Here is an 18619-nt window from a genome sequence, read left to right on the forward strand (position 1 = left end):
TAACCCCATGTAATGTTTGTTCTGATGTGTGTGCCCCTGTTCAGAAGATGTCACCTCACTTTCTGTCCCGGTGACAATTGGATTTTGAAAATGTAGGGTTGTCGTGGAAACAAGGATTGGTGATAAAGCTTCAGTGGAGACACCTTTTTCCCATGATAACTCTTACAGGAGTGAATTTCCCTTCCTAGGTAAAGATTTTCTCTCACTTCCTGTTGTCTTAATCGTTCTAATGAGGATACAGACAGCAGTAAAACCTCACAGTGACCTAGAAGAAGAGGTGGGCATCAGTCATCTGCACGTCTAACAAGAGCTAACTTCCTGTAATGTACGTAGAGTAGTACAAACCAGACCCAAAAAGGAGCGCACTCCTCGTCGGCACGAGCGCGGCAGCATTACGACTACCCCTGCTGTACAGTAATAGCCTCCGTTTGTAAGTAGGAGTCGTATGTAAGTCGGATGCATGTAACTCGGGGACTGCCTGTACCTGTGATTTGGAGGTGGGACCCATAATATAAGACCATTTTGGTACTACATAAGATGAACTCTGTGCTGATGTCTTTATTAGCAACAGACAAAAAAATACAACATATTGAAGTTGGACTACAAAAATACATTTGGAGGAAGAAAAAATAAAATAAAGTTCACACGTCGTTCCCTGTAACAAAATCTTCCAAATTCATTTTTTATTTTACAAATTGGTCTACATCGTCAAATGTAATAGAAATACTCCAGCTTCACAGGTCATTATTTTGTTCTTTAACTGATTCATAACCGGGCACTATTTTCTCACCCGCAGGCACAATGAAATAGAAGTGGGTCTTTTATTCCACCTCTGCAATCTTTTTTTCCTCTAAAATATACTGTACATATTAAATAACTCACTGGTTTGAGAACGCAGTTTAAATTAATTCCAGTACCTTTCCTTAAAAATGTTTACCTGCAAATAAAACAGTTATGATCTAAAAGTGCTTAAGGACAATTTACCCATAGACATTAGATGAGAGTTCACAGAGGAGGATGATTAAAAGAGGACCTGTCAAAACTAAATTTGGCAGCTGTAGTCACAGACTTGATTTTAAACTTGCACGCTCAGAACCTGTTAATACTTATTTTTGCTGCACTATGTAAAGTAAACCTAAACCCTAAATGGATGGCATCTAGTTTGCTAAAGGGTTCAGCAAACAATTGTCACCGTTGTTGTAAATACTACTTAATACTTTTCTCTTTTTTTTAACCTTTGTTGCATCTTCGCACTGCTGACCTCCTCTAGTCACTTCCTGTCTACATGCACTCTCTCCAGCATCATCTCTCTCTCGTGGATCTCCACAAGGGATGCATATGACAGAGTGACATGCAGGAGCACAATTGGGAGACTTAAAACAGGAAGTTCCTGAACAGGGAACTTCAAGGCAGGATCACCAGGTATTTTTTTGCTGAAAGATTTAATAAGATGAAAAACCACTTAAAGCCTATATGAGATTTTCTTTGACTGGGTTTAGATTTGTTTTTATATTTCTGACCTGTAAACAAGTATAAGGCCACTAAAGTATTGGTACTCATGATCTGCATATTTATTCTGGGTGGCTCATTAAATGAACTAAAGATAATAACAGTCCTGGAAGCAGCATCTGAATGATCCCTGCCAAGTTTGAATCCTAACAAGTGGAGCATTGTTTATCATATATATGGGGCTATTTCTGTTCAGGATCACACTACACTGGTAGGTAAAGCAAAAATTAAAAAGAAAACCCCAAACACTAGGTAGGGTTTTTATGACAGAAGAGACTCTGAATGTCTCTTGTCACAATTGCTGCCTCTCTGCCTGTTAGCTCAGTGCACAAGATCGGCAGGGTCGTTTTCCAAAATGAAGTAACTCGCATGTGTGGGATTTACAGTATCCCGGCCCAGCCAATTAAGAGGCTAAAGATGCTGAAACTAGACTCGGTAAAGATGAAAGTGCCGGTGGCAGAGAAGAGCACTGACATTACAGCGCTGGAGGGGATCCCGTGCAAGAGAAGCCAGCCATAATGTAATATGCTGTGAAGGCTGAATATTAAATGGATTCATTTTTTTTTTTTACCATAGGTGCACTTTAAGAACACACCTTGAACAGTAACCCACAGCAATCAGTAAGCATGCATCAGGGGTCATGGGTTACTGCCCTCTTTGTATCATCACTTCTCTTGGCAATGCTTAGTAAATAAATCCGTACCTAAGATCAATACATATGCTGTAGGCACAGCTTCAGCAAGAAAACAGGAAAGAAAATGTTATGAGACATGATTATCTATAACCCATTCACTGCCAGTCAGCCAAATAAATACATCTTAAATGTGCAATGCCCCTTAAAAACTAGGTCTGAGACCACTGCAAAGTCTTTATTTGGTGCTGAATACTTTAGAGTTTCCAGCTAACATCATGAAGGCAGTTGCAGGAAATGTCAGACACGCAGGCAATGCTTTGATGTTTTACGGGAAAGAAGAAGCCCCTGCTTGGGAAAGTAACAACATGACAATGACTGCAGCATCAGTGACAACCAATGCTGGAGCTTGTATGGATTTTTTCATGACCATTATGAACTGCCCTTAACTGTGCACTGGTCTGTATTAGGTAATTTGACTTGATAAGGAGGTCATACGCTGACAGCCAGTACAGATATACAAGGAACACGTTTCAAGCTCTTACTTTAAACACTTGGGTGCATGGGGCCCCTATAAAATACCTACAAAAATCAATTTGAAAGATCAAGACTCTAACTTGGTATGCCACACCATGTCCTGTGTGATCGCTAATCATTGTAAACCACAAAATATCAACTCATGTCTCAAAATGTTTAAATTAAATCCAGTACACTGAATATACTGGAGTGGTCTTAGGAAAAATCTTTTTTTTTTTAGCTTTAAATGGACCCATACTTAAGCAGATATAATGGAGGCAGCTTAGGAGCAGTAAAGTCATCACATTCCTGGGAGCCTCTAAAAAATGATGTCCCTGGTTGTAGGTCACAAGCCCCTCAATCGCAGTGATCTACACTGGGGTGCCAACATCTGCAGAGTCTCTAGTGAGTTAATAAAGCTATGCAGTCCTAGGCTGGGTCATATGCGGTCTTCAGATCATGTCGAGGTGCCACAAGTCCATCTTTATACAGTTCAGGGGTAAAGTTTTCATAACCATCCTCTCTTCATAATGCCTGGGCAGTCTATTAAAGCAGACCTAACTCTACACTGCAGGTCCACTTTATTGCAAAGAATGGTTGTAAATCTCCAATATTAGAAAATCATCATCTGATGTCTACAGGTACCTTTAGTTCTGATCGGTAGGTCATTTATCCGAGAGAAAAAGAGAAACCTTCCTGCACAGCATTAGAAAGGTGTGAAAATGAAGAGGAAAAAAAAAGAAATTAGGGCTATACAGTTTTCTTTATATACAGTACGCCAAAAGCTAAGCTGTCCTTTGGCTTCTATTTACATATTAAGTGTAATATTTTAATACCACAGAATTAGCATGACCACAGTATACAGTATCAGCGCTCAATGGAATCTTGTAGCTGCAGGTTAGCACACAGTTAGCAATGTCGAAGAATACCATGGTTATCTGACTTCCACACACAATCAAAAGTCAGTCAGAGAGAATGCACTGATAAATAAAAAAAAGAAGAGTCCCAAAAATGATTTTGGTGGCTTAAATAATAATTAACACCAGTGTGCAGCTCTGCAAGGTTGAGAGAACAGAAGCTCATTTTTTCCAGCAGGGAGAGCTTGAGAAGGAATAGAACGCAATGCTATAAGAATTCTCCATGCAGAGCCGAGCATTTGTCAGATGTTCTGCTGACCGTTTTGCCGTCTACCTGCACAAGAAGACACTGGCTGCTTCCAACCACACATACCAGATGCATTTTCACTAGAAAAAAAATAAACTGAACTTCAAAATGGTTCAACAGCAAATACAAAGATCAGCTTCAAACACTTCAGAACAAGTGACAGTGGTTAAAAGTTCATATCTATGGCATATTAGTAGTTTTAATCTCCAGTAAATCCAGTGTCTGTGTTAGACTTGCAGTTCTGTTAAGAAAAAAAAAAAAAAAAAAAAGGAAAAATCTGAATGCAAAATCCCCAATCATAAAATGTCAAAAATAGTCCATGGAGACTTGATGAGATACGTAGGCCAAAATGTTTCAACTCCAGCGCTTTCCAATGATCTTCACAGAAGTGCAAAAAGAAACTCAGGTGGTTTTTGGTCCAAAATAGAAAAAAAAAAAAAAGCAAAAAGGTGGTTGTGTCCTTCTAGCTGAGATGGTCGTTCAGTGGTTGTCAGAGATGACGGCTCAGCGGCCAAAGATCGAGTTATACTCCATTAGAATTAACTCTACTATTTGACTCTGGTATATTGTATGGATGGCTATGTTACCAGTTTCTTTTTCCGGCTTCAACAAAGTTGGGCCAAATACTATTGCTAAACTTTGAAAATTCATTCGGTTTTTGTCTCCAATTTCCACAACACTAGAGAGAAGAAAAACAAATGAACAATTAGATATAGGAAGTCGATTTCTTAAAGTGACACAAAACCCAAAAGTTATATCCCAAAATGGTATTCAAGTACCCGATTAACAATACTGGACCTTATTTGTGTATCACTCGGCTGTAGATCTTCAAATCATCTCTGAATTGGTGCTGCAGAGATTCCCCCCCCCCCCCCCCCCCTCGCCGATCCTCCAGCGCTGACTGATGGAACGGATGGGGGAGGGTACAGCTGGCTCTGCCTCTAGATAGGCAGAGCCAGCTGTCACTCACGCAGCTGGGTGGATCCAGACAGAATTGGCGGGATCTGTTTGGGCTGTGGCGTCTCAGTATACTGCAAGCTGTAGCTGGCGGTAGACGGAGCTTTGGGTGACGGGAGGACGCTAGTTTGTGTCCTCACGTTACCCTTAGGAGAACTAAGGGGAAAAGCACTGACCCCATAGTTCTCCTTTAATTTGCTTAGGCTGGGGTTTGTCACTATAAAACTACATATATTTTGCAGAAAACAAGGACAAAAGCAGTTGAATCCATGCAAAAATAATGCACATCACCGTAACACTACAAACACAATAACAGTGTGCTGCAGTAATCAGGTACATGGCACAACCCAACAATACAAGAACCATATCTCTCTGCCTGGTGACACAGTTTTATGGCTCACACAAACAGTGGAAAGCTGGCCGCACACCGGGTTCCACTAGAATAGTTTTTGGAACTTTGTTCCACCCAAGGTCTGCCCCCTGTTAAGTGTTTCACCCAATCACAGGCTTAAGTCGTAGTCACGCTTCAATAAACTATTCTGGCGGAATCCGGTGTGCGGTCAGCTTTTATTCTGTTTGTATGGGCTAATAATGGAGCAAGAACGTGCTTCCAGCGGCAAGCACCGGGCTCATTCCTTCCCTGAGCCGTGGAGGAGCAGTGCTTCACTTGTGTGTTCCCCTCACATTTTCATGGCTCTTACCTCAAATATATTCCAGTGTTCAGGACTGTGGAAAGGATTATTTTTGCCTAAATAAAGGGACCATACAAGGTCACAAAAGGTGGTATGTAATAGAAATAAAGCTGATTCAGTGGTGAAGGTGTACTAGTACGATTTCTGTGGCTGAATCCTGGCAAGCACCCAGCCAGTGTGCCTGAGGGCCCGTTCACACCAGACACAGTGCGTTACAGCCCACTGTGGGGCAGGAGGGGGCATGGCGGTGCATTTAAGAAAATGGCACTGCAGCCACGCCCTTTGGCATTAATGCGAGGCCGCTCAATGCCTGCGTTCCAGCCCGGTCAGAAAGAAATAGTGATTGCAGCATTTTTTCTCACCAAACCGGACCGCAGGCATTGATGTGCCTTGCGTTCCCGTGCGGCCGATCACATTGTGGCTGGAGGGCGTGGCTACAGTGCCATTGAGTTCAATGGACCGCCATCCCCCTCCCGCCTCAACACAGTGAGCCGGCTGCAATGCGATCCAGTGCATTCCAGACATAAATCGGAATGGAACGCACTGAAGATGGTGTGAACTAGCCCTAAATTTGGCTCTTTTTTTATAAACAGGCCCCTACACATAACCACGAGCTGAGGTGCGAAGGAGAGATTCAGGTCCACTTTTGTACTTTGACTCCACATGGAGTCAATTAACAGAAACAAAAAGCACAATTATGACGGTACATCTGCACAGATACCACAGCAGCACAGAAGGAAAAAAATCAGCTGAAAACAGCCAATTTACATTCTAAAGCACCAATCAAAAGTTGGTACCGAACAGCACTACACTTGTTTGTGAGTTTTCCTAATAGAAGTCTGCTAAGCTTACCATTAATGCCACTTACAAAAAAGACCAAAACATTTCAATGACAAATCTTTCCATACATTCAGTTCTTTAAACTCACTGTTTAAGATGCTTGAAGAGCTCCTGCATTGTGTCTTGGTTGGGCTTTGGCAACTGCTTAATTAGATCTTTGACACCTTGAACGCGAAGTTTGGGCTCTTGTTCTGGAAGAAAAGTGATTTGCTATGAATTATGTCAGCTGATATTACGGTGTAAGGCAGGGACTGGTGATACTCTGTCATGTACTGCCCTCAAGTGGCTGCATTTCAATACTTTTTTTTTTAAGTGCCAAAAAAATAAAAAAGCAAAATGAAAAGGCTACAAAATGACAGTTTACAGCTGTACTATATATAATATAAAAGAAAATATTATAATGGCTGGTGACTAAAATAAGGATGATTTGTGAGCAACCAGAATCTATATAAGATCATTGTTTCTGCCTGAACACAGCCGTTTCAGATTTTTTTCATTCCCATCAATACAAGATATGAAAACATTGGCTTCTATGGGCTAGGGCTTGTAAATCAAGAATATAGTAACAACAAGATAAGTGGAAAAAGCCACAGGGTGAGGTATGTAGCCTGGAACTTACTGATAGCATTCACAAAGTCATTGAAGTAGTTGTAGGTAAAAAGGGGTTCGGGCAGTTCTCTGAAGAACATCTTCAAAGCACCTGTAATGACATGGATATCTTCCCATTTACAGTCATTCAAGTCCAGTTTCTCATCTAGAGGAAAAAAAGAAAATCACGAACCATCAGCCAAACCGCTAAATACTCCAATAAAATACATATAAGGGAACTGTTTTACCTGCCAAATGATTTGTATTTGTCCATCCAGTGCTGATATTTATACACAGCATAGCCCTGCCACATAGCACAGCCAAGTGAATGAAACCACTTTTTCTGTTACAGTTATAGACTATAGAAGAGATAGAGTGGTGTCTTCTTTGCACCCTTAAGCCTGCTGACTGGACAGTGAATGATGTCATGTATTTGCTCACTCCACTCTCTCCTCCTATCAGCATGTTCCTTGATGGGCCATTACATTTGCATGTCAGACAACTGGGTGGCTCCTAGTGCTGCTGTTCCTTCTCCCAGTCTAAATGCTGTATTATAGGGGATTGCAAGAGACTTATAACAAGTCAATTTCACTTATTTACACTAATAAAAAAGAGAACTATGGCCCAACCTTTTTTTGCCATTTTTCTTTTTAGGGCCACAGGGGAACTTATACTAATGTCCTCCGGTGACACAAAACTCAGCCGAGACTGATCCAGACAATATTGTCGGGAGCCACCCTGCTGCCTGATTGACAGCTGGCTCTGTCTGTCTAGAGCTGGAGGAACAGAGAGGGAAGAGGGGGAATCCCTGCGAGGAGGAGTGACTGACAGTCACTGTTCTCTGTAGAGAGAAGATTGGAAAATGAGCTATCAGAAGTTTGTGATTGCTCAGTTCCTGATCTATAGAGCCGACGTGTGACAGCTTTTGTGTCACACATTCACTCTAATTATGGAGATGAGTATTTCATCCCCCTATAATTCTCCTTTAAAAAAAACATTTAGGGCTGGTTCACACCTGAGCGTTTTTATGCGCAGATGTGCGAAAACGCGGAAAACACACATTTCCATGCAAGTTAATGGCAACTGTTCACACCTTAACGTTGCGTCATGCGTAGAAAAACACCTGCCCTGCGAAAAGATGCAGGAGACATTTTGGTGGTGGATCGCGCATGGTTTTGGTCCCATAGATATCGCTATCTAGGAAGAAACGCATGTTTTTAAAAGCAAAAAAAGAATTGTGCGAAAAATGTGCAAACGCCTAGGTGTGCACCTAGCCTTAATGATGTATTAAATAATAACTAGCCGTATTCATTTGTGTCTTTTATATCTACCTGGAGTTTTAACTTAAGCACTGATGACAATATCTTATTTTAAGATTTTTACTGAAACTGTAGACAAAATGCATGAAAAATGTTGTACAACTTACTGATTCAAAAAATTTAAAAAGGACTTTACACAACTAATGCCAAAGATTACTTTTGTACACGAGAAACTGCCGTAAATTTCTTGTAAACACTAAATAAAGAACAAAAGGCAAAAACCGATTTGTCCTAAAATGAGAAATTATGGTTTCCAAAACTTACCATGCGTTACTGCAAAGCGGAGCTTTTGTATCACAGCAAGGTTCCCGCTGACTCTGTACAAACCATCTATATCCAGTCCTAAGGATAATTAAGACAAGATCAATGTTGTTCCAACTGAACATTTCTTTCACAAAAAATAAATAAAAAATAAAAGCTGCACATGGCAATTCTTCCTCAACATATTATTAATAGAGTTTCTGAATGGTAAAGTATATGCATGACCCAAACCTTTTATTTTACTTTTTAGAGCTCTGTTTTCTATTGGGGAGATCTCTTCACTTACTGTCCCAGAGATATAACAAGAAGTGGAAGTCTAATGAAATGGAGGGAAATTCCCCATTTAGACAGCTGTCACCAGAACAGGTCTCCCTATTGGAATATTAAGCTACCTTTTGTTCCGGTGACAACTCCAGAATTTTTAAATCTCCCCTTATTTTCTGCCACGGTGACAGTGGTTCTCAGGACCCAGTAAGGACACAAATGGCAATGAAAACTTGATGGGGGGTTTTAACCCTTCCCTACTCTATCCTAAACTAGATAAAACGGTTGGCAATACATGCACCAAGACATTTATGGATGCTAAACTGCATATTGCTGCAATCACATTGCAAGGAAAGGGAGTAAAAGTGTTATCAGGAAACATCGTGATTTCTATGGCACGTCTATTGAGATGAATATTTTGCTGTTCCATTAGACAGGAAATGTTTAACACGTTAAATGAAATTTGTGACTTTTATGTGACCAACATATTGTGTTTTTTTGTGTGAAGACATACCATTTTCTTCAATATGGTCAATACACATCTTAACAAATGTTGGCACAGTAGTGTTTTCCCTCTGACAAAGACTGGCCAGGCTGGAGCCAAATACCTGGTCTGTAAAACAATAAAAAAGGAACATTCAGAAAATGAATCAAAGGACAAACTGGTGATCAATGAATCAAATTATATTATCAATGTGAATGGAAGAAGCATTTCAGTTGACTAATACACAATGTACAACAGGTCTACATCCTCCATTTCTGATGAACCCTGATGGCTGAATGAATGAGGCCTTTTCTTTTACCTTTGATGTAGCCCTTCTCACGGACAGCTTGCAACGTTGGCCGCCGGATGAGAAACTTCTTTAACTTCGTTTTGGTCTTTTTCTGCTCAGTGTTATCAATGCTGGTTGTTTGTTTAATGGCTAAAATAAAGAAGTGACAGAGCTGTAAGCAGACAACCACATTGTGGTTTACAGCAAACTACAGGAGTTTCAAAGCTACAAGTCCCATTGTGCTGGGGCTTCCTGAGCAGCTGGAGGAACCCCAGACTGACAACACAAAACATATCACTTCATCGGAACTCACTGAATTCCAGCAAAAGGCATTACTCATAAATACAGGTCAAAGATTTACAATCCTATAGGAACATTCTTTTAGGTGTAATTCTTTCTGCCTTATTTAATACAGCAAAATGCAATTTCAATATACAAGCTGCAGCAGTCAATAGCAAAAAACACTACATCTCCCATCAGAGAAGTTGGAACAATGAACATTAATGAACTGCAATGTTAAAAAGAAAGTAGAGTAAAAGCATGAAATACTGTCAAAATACTGAGTATGTAACAAAACTGTAATTTTAGAATCACCCTGAACAGCTAAATATATAAAACTCAACCTCTTGCATATTTTCTCAATTATATGAAAATTTCCTTTTTTTACCCACTTTTATAGAAGAGTAACGCAAAAAAAGACTAAGTAGTCAATTGAGTCTGCCCCTTGTTTGTTTTATTACTCTTTTTTCCATGAGTATAGAGCTAAGTTTGTCCCAAGCACGTTTAAATCCACTTACAGTTGGACTCTATGCTGGTAGTCTTTTATTATTTTTCATTTTACTTTATTATTTTGGCCACATTTGCTTTGTCCACATATTACTGGTTACTATAGCTGAGCTGCACACAAATAGCCCCAGTATGTGGAAAACAAGATACAGTAGCTCTTGGACTGCTCTGATCTGACTGGAACAATCGTACAGCACAATTCTGGTAAGCCTTGGGATAAGAGCGGTGGATGCAGGTACATTAGAAGCTATTTTATGCTAAATCCCTCCACATACATTTGGTAAATATAAGTAAACTGGATTGTGCAAAATAGAATACTGAATTCATATGGTAGGGGCAAGGCAAGATCATTGCAAAAAAAAAAAAGTAGAAATCTAAATTAAATTCATGAGCAAAATCTTGTTAGGTCACACTATACATAAACACATCTCCTACGAGCAAGGGGTTGGACTAGGGAGTCCCGTATACAGGAAAGAGAGAGAAGCAGGAATTACATCCCATTACAGATAACAGAGAAATCAGCAATGCATGACCTTTTTTGAAACATGTAGAAAAAGACCTTTAAATGACAAAACATTTAAAATAATATTGATGTGTCATTCTAGATTTAGAAGCAAACTTCTTAATTATTGTTGAACTTCAGACAAACCGCTAAATACACCACAATGCTCTAAGGTGCAGTGGTTAGAATGCCAATGTCTTGTGTGCTGTCCATGCAGTTGAAGGGGTTGCTGCACTGCAGGACATTGCACAAGTGTGGACAGGGCATAAGGCTATGCAGTGATATAAATCGGCACAGAATATAAATCATACCCCAGATGCCCAACCATAGTGTGCTTCTTTCACTATGCAATGGAAGTCATTTAGCAGATAGCAGCACAAAGAAAGCCACTAATTGGCATCATGCAGCCCAGACCCATCTTGAAATAAAGAAAGACTGTGTTTTTGGTCACCTCAGCGATGGTACCTTTGCACAGTGTGGGCTGTGTACAATGCTAAAGTGACACTTTGCCTGATGAAGGGAACCTGTGAAGGTCTTGAAACATCATTTTCTTTTGTGACATGCCTTTTTGATGCCTTTTTGTAGGACTTATTTAATCTTTGCACGACTGCCTGATGCTGGTTTAGCATTTGTTTTGTTATGGTACAGGTTTTCATTAAAGTGACACTAAAAAGATCTTCAAATCATCTCCGAATTGGTGCCGGCACTGTCCTTCCTTCTGGAGGGTGGCTACGTTTGTTCCCCGTGGTCCCTGTATGTGTTGCAACGTAGCCACCGCTCCAAGCTTACTCCTGTGATAGCCTACAATCTCAATACAAAATTAGTAAACTAAATATGAGATTGTAGTCCACCACAGGAGTGAGCGTGGAGCGGTGACTACTTTACAACACACACATGAGCCATGGGGAACAAAATTAGCCACCCTCCAAAAAGTAGGACAGTGTCAGCACCAATTCAGAGATGATTTGAGGATCTACAGCCAAGTGATGCACAAGCAAGATACATTTTTGTTAATAGTTAAGGTACTTGAATGCATTTTTAAGATTTAACTCTAAGAGTTTAGTGTCACTATAATGCCGAGATGATTCTGGAATGTCTTACATCGACTCTTTTTGGAATCTTTGTCATGATCCTTTTCTTTGTCATGCTTATCCTTCCCTTGCTTCTCCACTGGAGAGTCGGGCACGTTATCCTCACTGGTTTCTTCCAACTCTGCAATCTATATGTAATAAAAACACATGCAAGTTAGTGAAGCTCTAAAACCTTTTTACTAATAAAATACTTTGACAACTTATGAAGAAAGAAAGTTACATTAGCAATAATCATTTAAAACTCTCGTCCAGGAACAAAATTGAAAGATTGACTAATTGGAGTTGTGATTTACCAAGTAATGCTCAACAGCTCGGAGCACTTCAGCAACTTTCAAGAATCTTCCGCAACAGCACACAGATATTTTTAAAAGATTAATTTTTTCAGAAGTACATTTGAATGTTTTCTATTATGCAAGTTACTGTTCTATAAGCCCCAGCAATACTGTTCTAAGCAGGAATCACACCCTGGATTAGAAGTGCTGCATGGTCACTGATCTACAATGATGTGTAAGCTTTTTTTATGTGAAAGATTATTTAGGTTGATCTAGGACCGCCTTCAGCAATTAAAATTATTCACCTTAGAAATAAGGCGATGATGAGGAGACCTTACTGCAATCTTCAAAATCATCAATGGGGATCACAATATATACGGAACAAACTGTTCAATCAGAAAACTGTATTGAGAACACAGGGACAGAAAACGGTAGGTTGGAGGAAAGGGGGTTCAATCTCAGAAATTATAGGTTTTTTTTTACTGCGACATTAGTGAAATTGTGGAATTTCCTTCCACAGACGGTGGTCTCCGTTGAGAGCATTGATAAATTCAAGAAACTTCTCGGCGAGTTCCTTATTTCACTTAATATACAAAAATATGGGCAGTGTTCGAGTCAAATAAATACAGACACACAATCATACACACCCATACACACACACAGGTTGAACTGGATGGACCCTTGTCTTTATTCAACCTTATCTACTATGTTACTATCTAAGAAAATACGAAGATCTCTTACACTGCCGGACAAACAGGCACTAGAGAGAGAATCCACAGTTCCATGACCTGGCCTAGCTACAATCAACTTGAAGCTGGCCATACTAAGACCAATTACACTAGAGTTTCCAGTTGTCAAACAGGCCATAAACATATCCTAGCTATTTATTCCCACAGTATGTCAGAGACACCTGGAATAAATAGGGCAATCTTGGAACTTTAGGATCATTACTGTTACTCCACAAACAGGGTAACAATGACAGGTTTTGATAAAGTAAGCTGGCAAAGTCATAACAAACAATTGTGGTATGCCAATCACAGTGATGGGTAGTTCTCTTATTCATTAAAACTTGAGATATCTCTCCATCTATAGCTATCCTTAAAACAGAACTATAGCTAAAGTTTAAATATGGATCTGCCAATATATGCAATTCGGTTCAGCTATTCTTGTGCCTCATATAAACCCTGATATATTGCTACAGGGTGATAGCACTACCCAAACCCAGCAGCTTCCTATAGGTCTCCTTCTCCAACATGCTAACTGGAATATAAATAAATGTCATCTCTCTGGTGGGATCCTCAGCCCTTCTGTAACTTGCAAAATCTCCCTCTTAAAGTGATATTAAAGCCCTAATTTTTTTTTTTAATATCTCCTTTAAGGAGACCCTCCTTTGCTGGAGGCGGCTGCTTTTTTTTTTCTTTAAAATTTTAAAATTCCTTGTTTTCTAGTGGCTCCCCAAAGCGCTCTTCCCCCCCTGTCCCCTGCACGGGTGCCACTATCGTTCTAATGGAGGCACCCGTGCGCGCTCGTGCACCCATAGACACACACAGCCCTGTGGCAGGCCACGCCCCTTCCCTCTGATTGATGGCAAAAGGAGCCTATGGCTCCTCTGCCATCAGTATCCTCCCCTCGCAACCCAGACGTTCGGGGAACGGAGGATCGCTTTGGGACCGGCGGCGAGGACGAGTAGGGGGGGGCTGTACTGGGGTAGAAAAAAGGTGCTGGGCCATTTTTACCCTAATGCAGAGAATGCATTAATGTAAAAAATGCCCAGACCTTAATACTACTTTAAGCCACTTCTGCCGAAACAAGTTAGGATGCCTAAACTGCACGTTGCAGGAGAGACTAAATGATTTTTAGTGTTCAAGGATTATAAGTAATGAATATAAAAATATTGTCTTGAATTACACTTGCAGCATTTAAAACACAGTGGCTTTTGAATAATAAATATGTAACTAGACAAAAAAAAATTACTTTATATCTGTCTAAAGGTTTCAAAGACATCATAAAGAAATATATAAATTGGTCGGTAATAAGATTTGCTATACAGGAAGCAGCACAAACATTTAAAAAATGATCGTACCGGAATACCCATAGTGTTGCAAAGTGCTGTGTACCATTCCCTGATCATATTGTCATTATCAGATTGGATGAGTAGCTCCGTTCCCGAGTTGGTTTTAACCTGTAGAAAACAATATATGTCATATATACTATCCGGCAAAGATGCATGATTTTGTACAACACAGAGCACCATTTATTACTCAAAAGCAGTAGATAGCAGAGACAGTAATACTACTGGAACAGGCCAAAGTTCCACCACCTTGTCAGGGGTGTTGTAAATGATATTCCCATTAAAAGAGGGCAAACTTGAAGCACATACTTGGGTTAATTATATCTTGGCTTTCACTGTGACATAATTAAAAAGTCATCCTAAAATTGGGCTATTGATGATCAGTTTAGTTGCTCAGCAGCTGTAATATCTTTTGGCATACAGTCCTCTTGTAGCTAGTAGACACGTGCTGTCAAAGCCATAAGGAATAATAGTTGGCTTGTACCAAGCTCTGGTCATGCTGCCTGGTGGGCTATTATTCTCTGTGGTTGAAACTGGAACATGTGCGCTTGGCAGAATGCGGAGTGGAAGAGGACTGGGCTCAGCAAGATGGAAAGGCTATCTGGCATTGAAAAGCATTTTTTCTGCCTCTCAGACCAGGTATGCTGTATACTATTGGGGGGATGGTGTTCATGCAGTATGTCTTCAAGTATAAATTAAACACCTCTGATGGGCCATTTTGCAGTTCAATTTCTAAATATATTGTTACAGCGAGCAGCCACTATATATTGCAGTGGCATATTGTAAGATGGTAATCAGTTTATCCAGCTGCTTTACAACAATCAATGCATGCATGCATACGCACACTCAAAGGGTAAAGAAGCCCCTGACGCTCCACTCATCTCAGGGGAACAATACTGAGCAGCCAGGAAGACACAACCCAGCTGATCAACATATCCCTTGCTGAGATCAGCTAGTTAGCCATGCGACAGGCACTTTGTCATGTGGCTTTCCTCTTTAATTTAAACCTGATAACCTTTGTGCATCACAAAGATGGGTAGACAGGTAACTGTTCACTCTGGACAGGATTTTCGGAGGAGTAAAACTGCTTAACTGTGCAGATCCATATTAAAATTGACAATTACCAATGTCAAAAAAATTATTTTCAAAGTCAAATTTTTTAGGCTAAATCTTAAGAAAAATAGCATTGGAGATTACACGTTACCTCTATAACATTCTTTTTGCTGGATTTATCCTTTGTAGCCCATTCCACGGAGGCTCCTTTGAGATCAACCGTAAATTCTGGTTTGGACTGGTTACTTCCAAATTTCTAGATACAAGAAGTTGCATCAATCATGATTACAGATGACAGCACAATTTTTTTAATCAATAATTTTAAAATCATAATTACAGGTATTTTCTGGATAACGGAATAGAAAAAAAAAAAGTATATAAAATGTACATTAAAAAAAACAATCCAAGCCAAAGTGTTACTTCAGTTAAAGATAGAGCCTTAGTTATCAGTTACTTGCTAGTCTCTTCTATATCTTGGGGTTTCCAGTGATGAGGTCTCCCAGCCGTACTTCCTAATTTAGTTCCCTTCTGCCTTGAGATGCATGCCTCTTTTAACCACAGGGTAGTTCTTGGGTGTTACCACTCTTCCTGTTGAAGGACAGTGGGTCTCTGATGTAAGGGCTGGGAACCCAAGCAAAGAGATCTCCACACTTTGACCTAAGAAACCATTTTAAAATGACTCGGTCACTATTTTTAAAACGTGAATTAAATGCCTAGCTGCACAACAATCAAATACTACTCACACCGCCAAACTCTGCTGAGTTAAAGAAAGAAGCTTGCTGGGACTGTTGGATGGTGGCATACCCCACTGCACTCTGTGGATTCCTTTGCCAGCCCCTACATCACTGCAAGGGGCAGGGGATGGCAGAAGGAATCGCATTACACAATCACAAGAGTGGGGAACCAAGCACCTGGAAGTAGTCCAGATGCTGAAGGTTTTTTTTTAGCAAAATCTTTTCAACCAGAGTTTAGTGGTGTGGGCAAAAGGACAGGTCATGCTTCCTGGTGGGCTATTCTCTGTGGTTGGAACTTGAACACGTGTTCTGGCTAGAATAGGGACTAAAAGATTACTTCGCTCAGCAAAATAGAAAGGATATCTGGCATAGGAAGGAAGACAGGTAAGTATGGCTTGTTTTGCTATGGGCAGGAAGGCAAAACAAACCATTCATTTTAACACCTCTCTCTGGGCAGGTTATTAACACCTCCTAGCTCCAATTATGCAAATGTAATCAACACCTGGTTGCGACTAACAGATTATGTGGATTGGAGCAACATTAACCATACTTATTCCCAGATAATTTTTTGTACAAGTCATTCTGAATTGAGAAAGCTGGTTGGATGACCAGTAAAACGTCTTCAAGAAAAATACAGCAAGTCCAGTTGCCTTAAATTATTATTTTTACAGATATACCATGACCTGAATGAATGAGAACCTTCACAGACAAACCATTCATTGGTTTACATTTAAAAAAAGACAAAAGGATCAAATTGGCTGCATTGGCTTTTTAAATGAAGGAATTTTACCCTGGTTCAACTGGGGTATTGCGAAATGCACAAGTCTACCAGAAGATCCATATATCAACAAAAAAAAGAAAAAATCACATTTATAAAGAAGCAGCAGCATGACCGCCGGAGCAGCTGTTGGATTCACCCTTTTGTGTAACTTGACAAAACGAGTGTAAAGCACATTAAAAAGACAACTGGCTTTGCTGCTGCTCCTTAATACACCTGCAGGGAATAATTTTGCCCTTCGTGAGACATTTGCACTTTGACAATAACATTTTAAATAAGAAGACTAGCTCCTTAATACAGCAAGCTTGCACAAAGAGAAAAATCTTAATGAACTCGGTTAGAAATCGGAGTTACAATTTCCATGCTACTGCCCTGGTAGACTAAAGACAACAAGCATTAATTTCCACTAAAGGTTTTGCAATGGCTTACAGATTTGAATGTTGAACATGCACAGCAAAGTCATGCACATATAGAGATGAAAGATACAGGACTGACGTTTACATAGGTGACAAAACGCTGACCATAAAGAGTGTTTTTCCAGGCAGAGAGGAGTGACAGGAGGAGCACAGACACAGAACAACGGGTGCAGAAAGACTTTGTTGAGGATGGAGAAGAAAAGGAGTGTTTTGAAATAACAAGAGACATATTAGCACACTAAATAAATGACACGTAAAACAGATACTGAAAGATATGGATCATAATTCATGTTTTTCTAAAGTCAGCCAAAGACATGAGATGGTGGCCGTCTGAACTGGCTGATTTCTTTGAGGAAACAAGTGGCAGGCTATATTGAACACTTTCAGGTCAATGTTATGTTTTTCCACAGACAATAAGGCACAGGATGCCTCCAGGTGCGTTCCCAACCATTCCTGCACACCAAGTGTGATATGCTGCATTTTTGTCAATAAATAGACGCATTTTTTCTGCATCTGGAGTGTTGGTGTCCATATTCATTTTTGCCCAATAATTCCTCACCCATGCCATGATCATTAAACCTGTAAGGTCAGACTGATGGCAGTTTCCATTGCTGGATTTGCTTCAAAGCCCAAGTATCACATTTCTTTCTTTGTTCTATAAAATCTGGCTGCATAAAAAGAAAAGTATTTACCTTTTTTTTTTTTACCTATGCCCTATGCCAATTTACCCTTCACTGGCATAACAAAAAAAGGGGGACAGGTGCAGTTCGTGCCATGCTGGGTGCGTTATCAATTAAAAATGAGACGTACCGTCCATTAACGCACTGTACAGCTGTGATGTTGGCCTAAATGACTAAAATGCTATGTACACATTAACCTCAAAGTGTATCTAAAGTCAAAAGTTGCTTTGTTTTTAATTTTGGAAAGAGTAGGGAAGGTTCAGAACCTCTGCCAGGTTTTTACCACTGTGTGTCCCTTTGGTGAGATTTGACCATCAACTCTTGGACTGCAAGTGAGTAAAAACCTAACATTTTAGATTGTCTCTCGAACTGGAATGAAGAGGAAATCTTTCAGCAGGGATGCTTATTCCAGTGATATCGGTCTAAGAGAGGCCTTCACTTCCTCTACCGAGGTTTTCTCTCACTTCCTCTTGTGCCTAGAGACGGGAAGTTAAGGGAAATCTCCCCAATCAAATACAAACAGACACAACACTGACAGGGGTTTTTGGCCATTCCCTACTATACGCAAAGCTTACATTTTTTTTGTGGAGATTACAACAGTTGATGTCTAACAACGAGTCTGATGATACTTCCACTCCATCCAAAACTAAGGGCTCATTTACACGTGGCCATACACCACCCAAATCAGCATATTTCTGCAGCGGGTATGGCCAGGAGTTTAT

At 40.1% G+C, this 18619-nt stretch overlaps 1 protein-coding gene across 1 annotated transcript in view; it reads right to left on the reverse strand.

Annotated features, from left to right (window-relative positions):
• Positions 1–3184: 3184 nt before the first annotated feature.
• Positions 3185–18619, reverse strand: part of ARHGAP12 (Rho GTPase activating protein 12) — a gene marked incomplete at its 5' end in the record, with an annotated part of 44428 nt that continues 28993 nt past the window's right edge. Inside the window, 9 exons of the mRNA XM_018563436.1 lie at positions 3185–4499; positions 6398–6500; positions 6929–7063; positions 8481–8558; positions 9256–9354; positions 9545–9664; positions 11904–12021; positions 14249–14347; positions 15441–15545. Of these exons, the coding sequence (XP_018418938.1) occupies positions 4325–4499; positions 6398–6500; positions 6929–7063; positions 8481–8558; positions 9256–9354; positions 9545–9664; positions 11904–12021; positions 14249–14347; positions 15441–15545 (1032 nt within the window). The remainder of the gene's footprint in view (positions 4500–6397; positions 6501–6928; positions 7064–8480; positions 8559–9255; positions 9355–9544; positions 9665–11903; positions 12022–14248; positions 14348–15440; positions 15546–18619) is intronic.

This window comes from Nanorana parkeri, unplaced genomic scaffold, assembly GCF_000935625.1.
Source record: "Nanorana parkeri isolate BGI_ZX_2015 unplaced genomic scaffold, ASM93562v1 scaffold664, whole genome shotgun sequence".
Lineage (NCBI taxonomy): Eukaryota > Metazoa > Chordata > Amphibia > Anura > Dicroglossidae > Nanorana > Nanorana parkeri.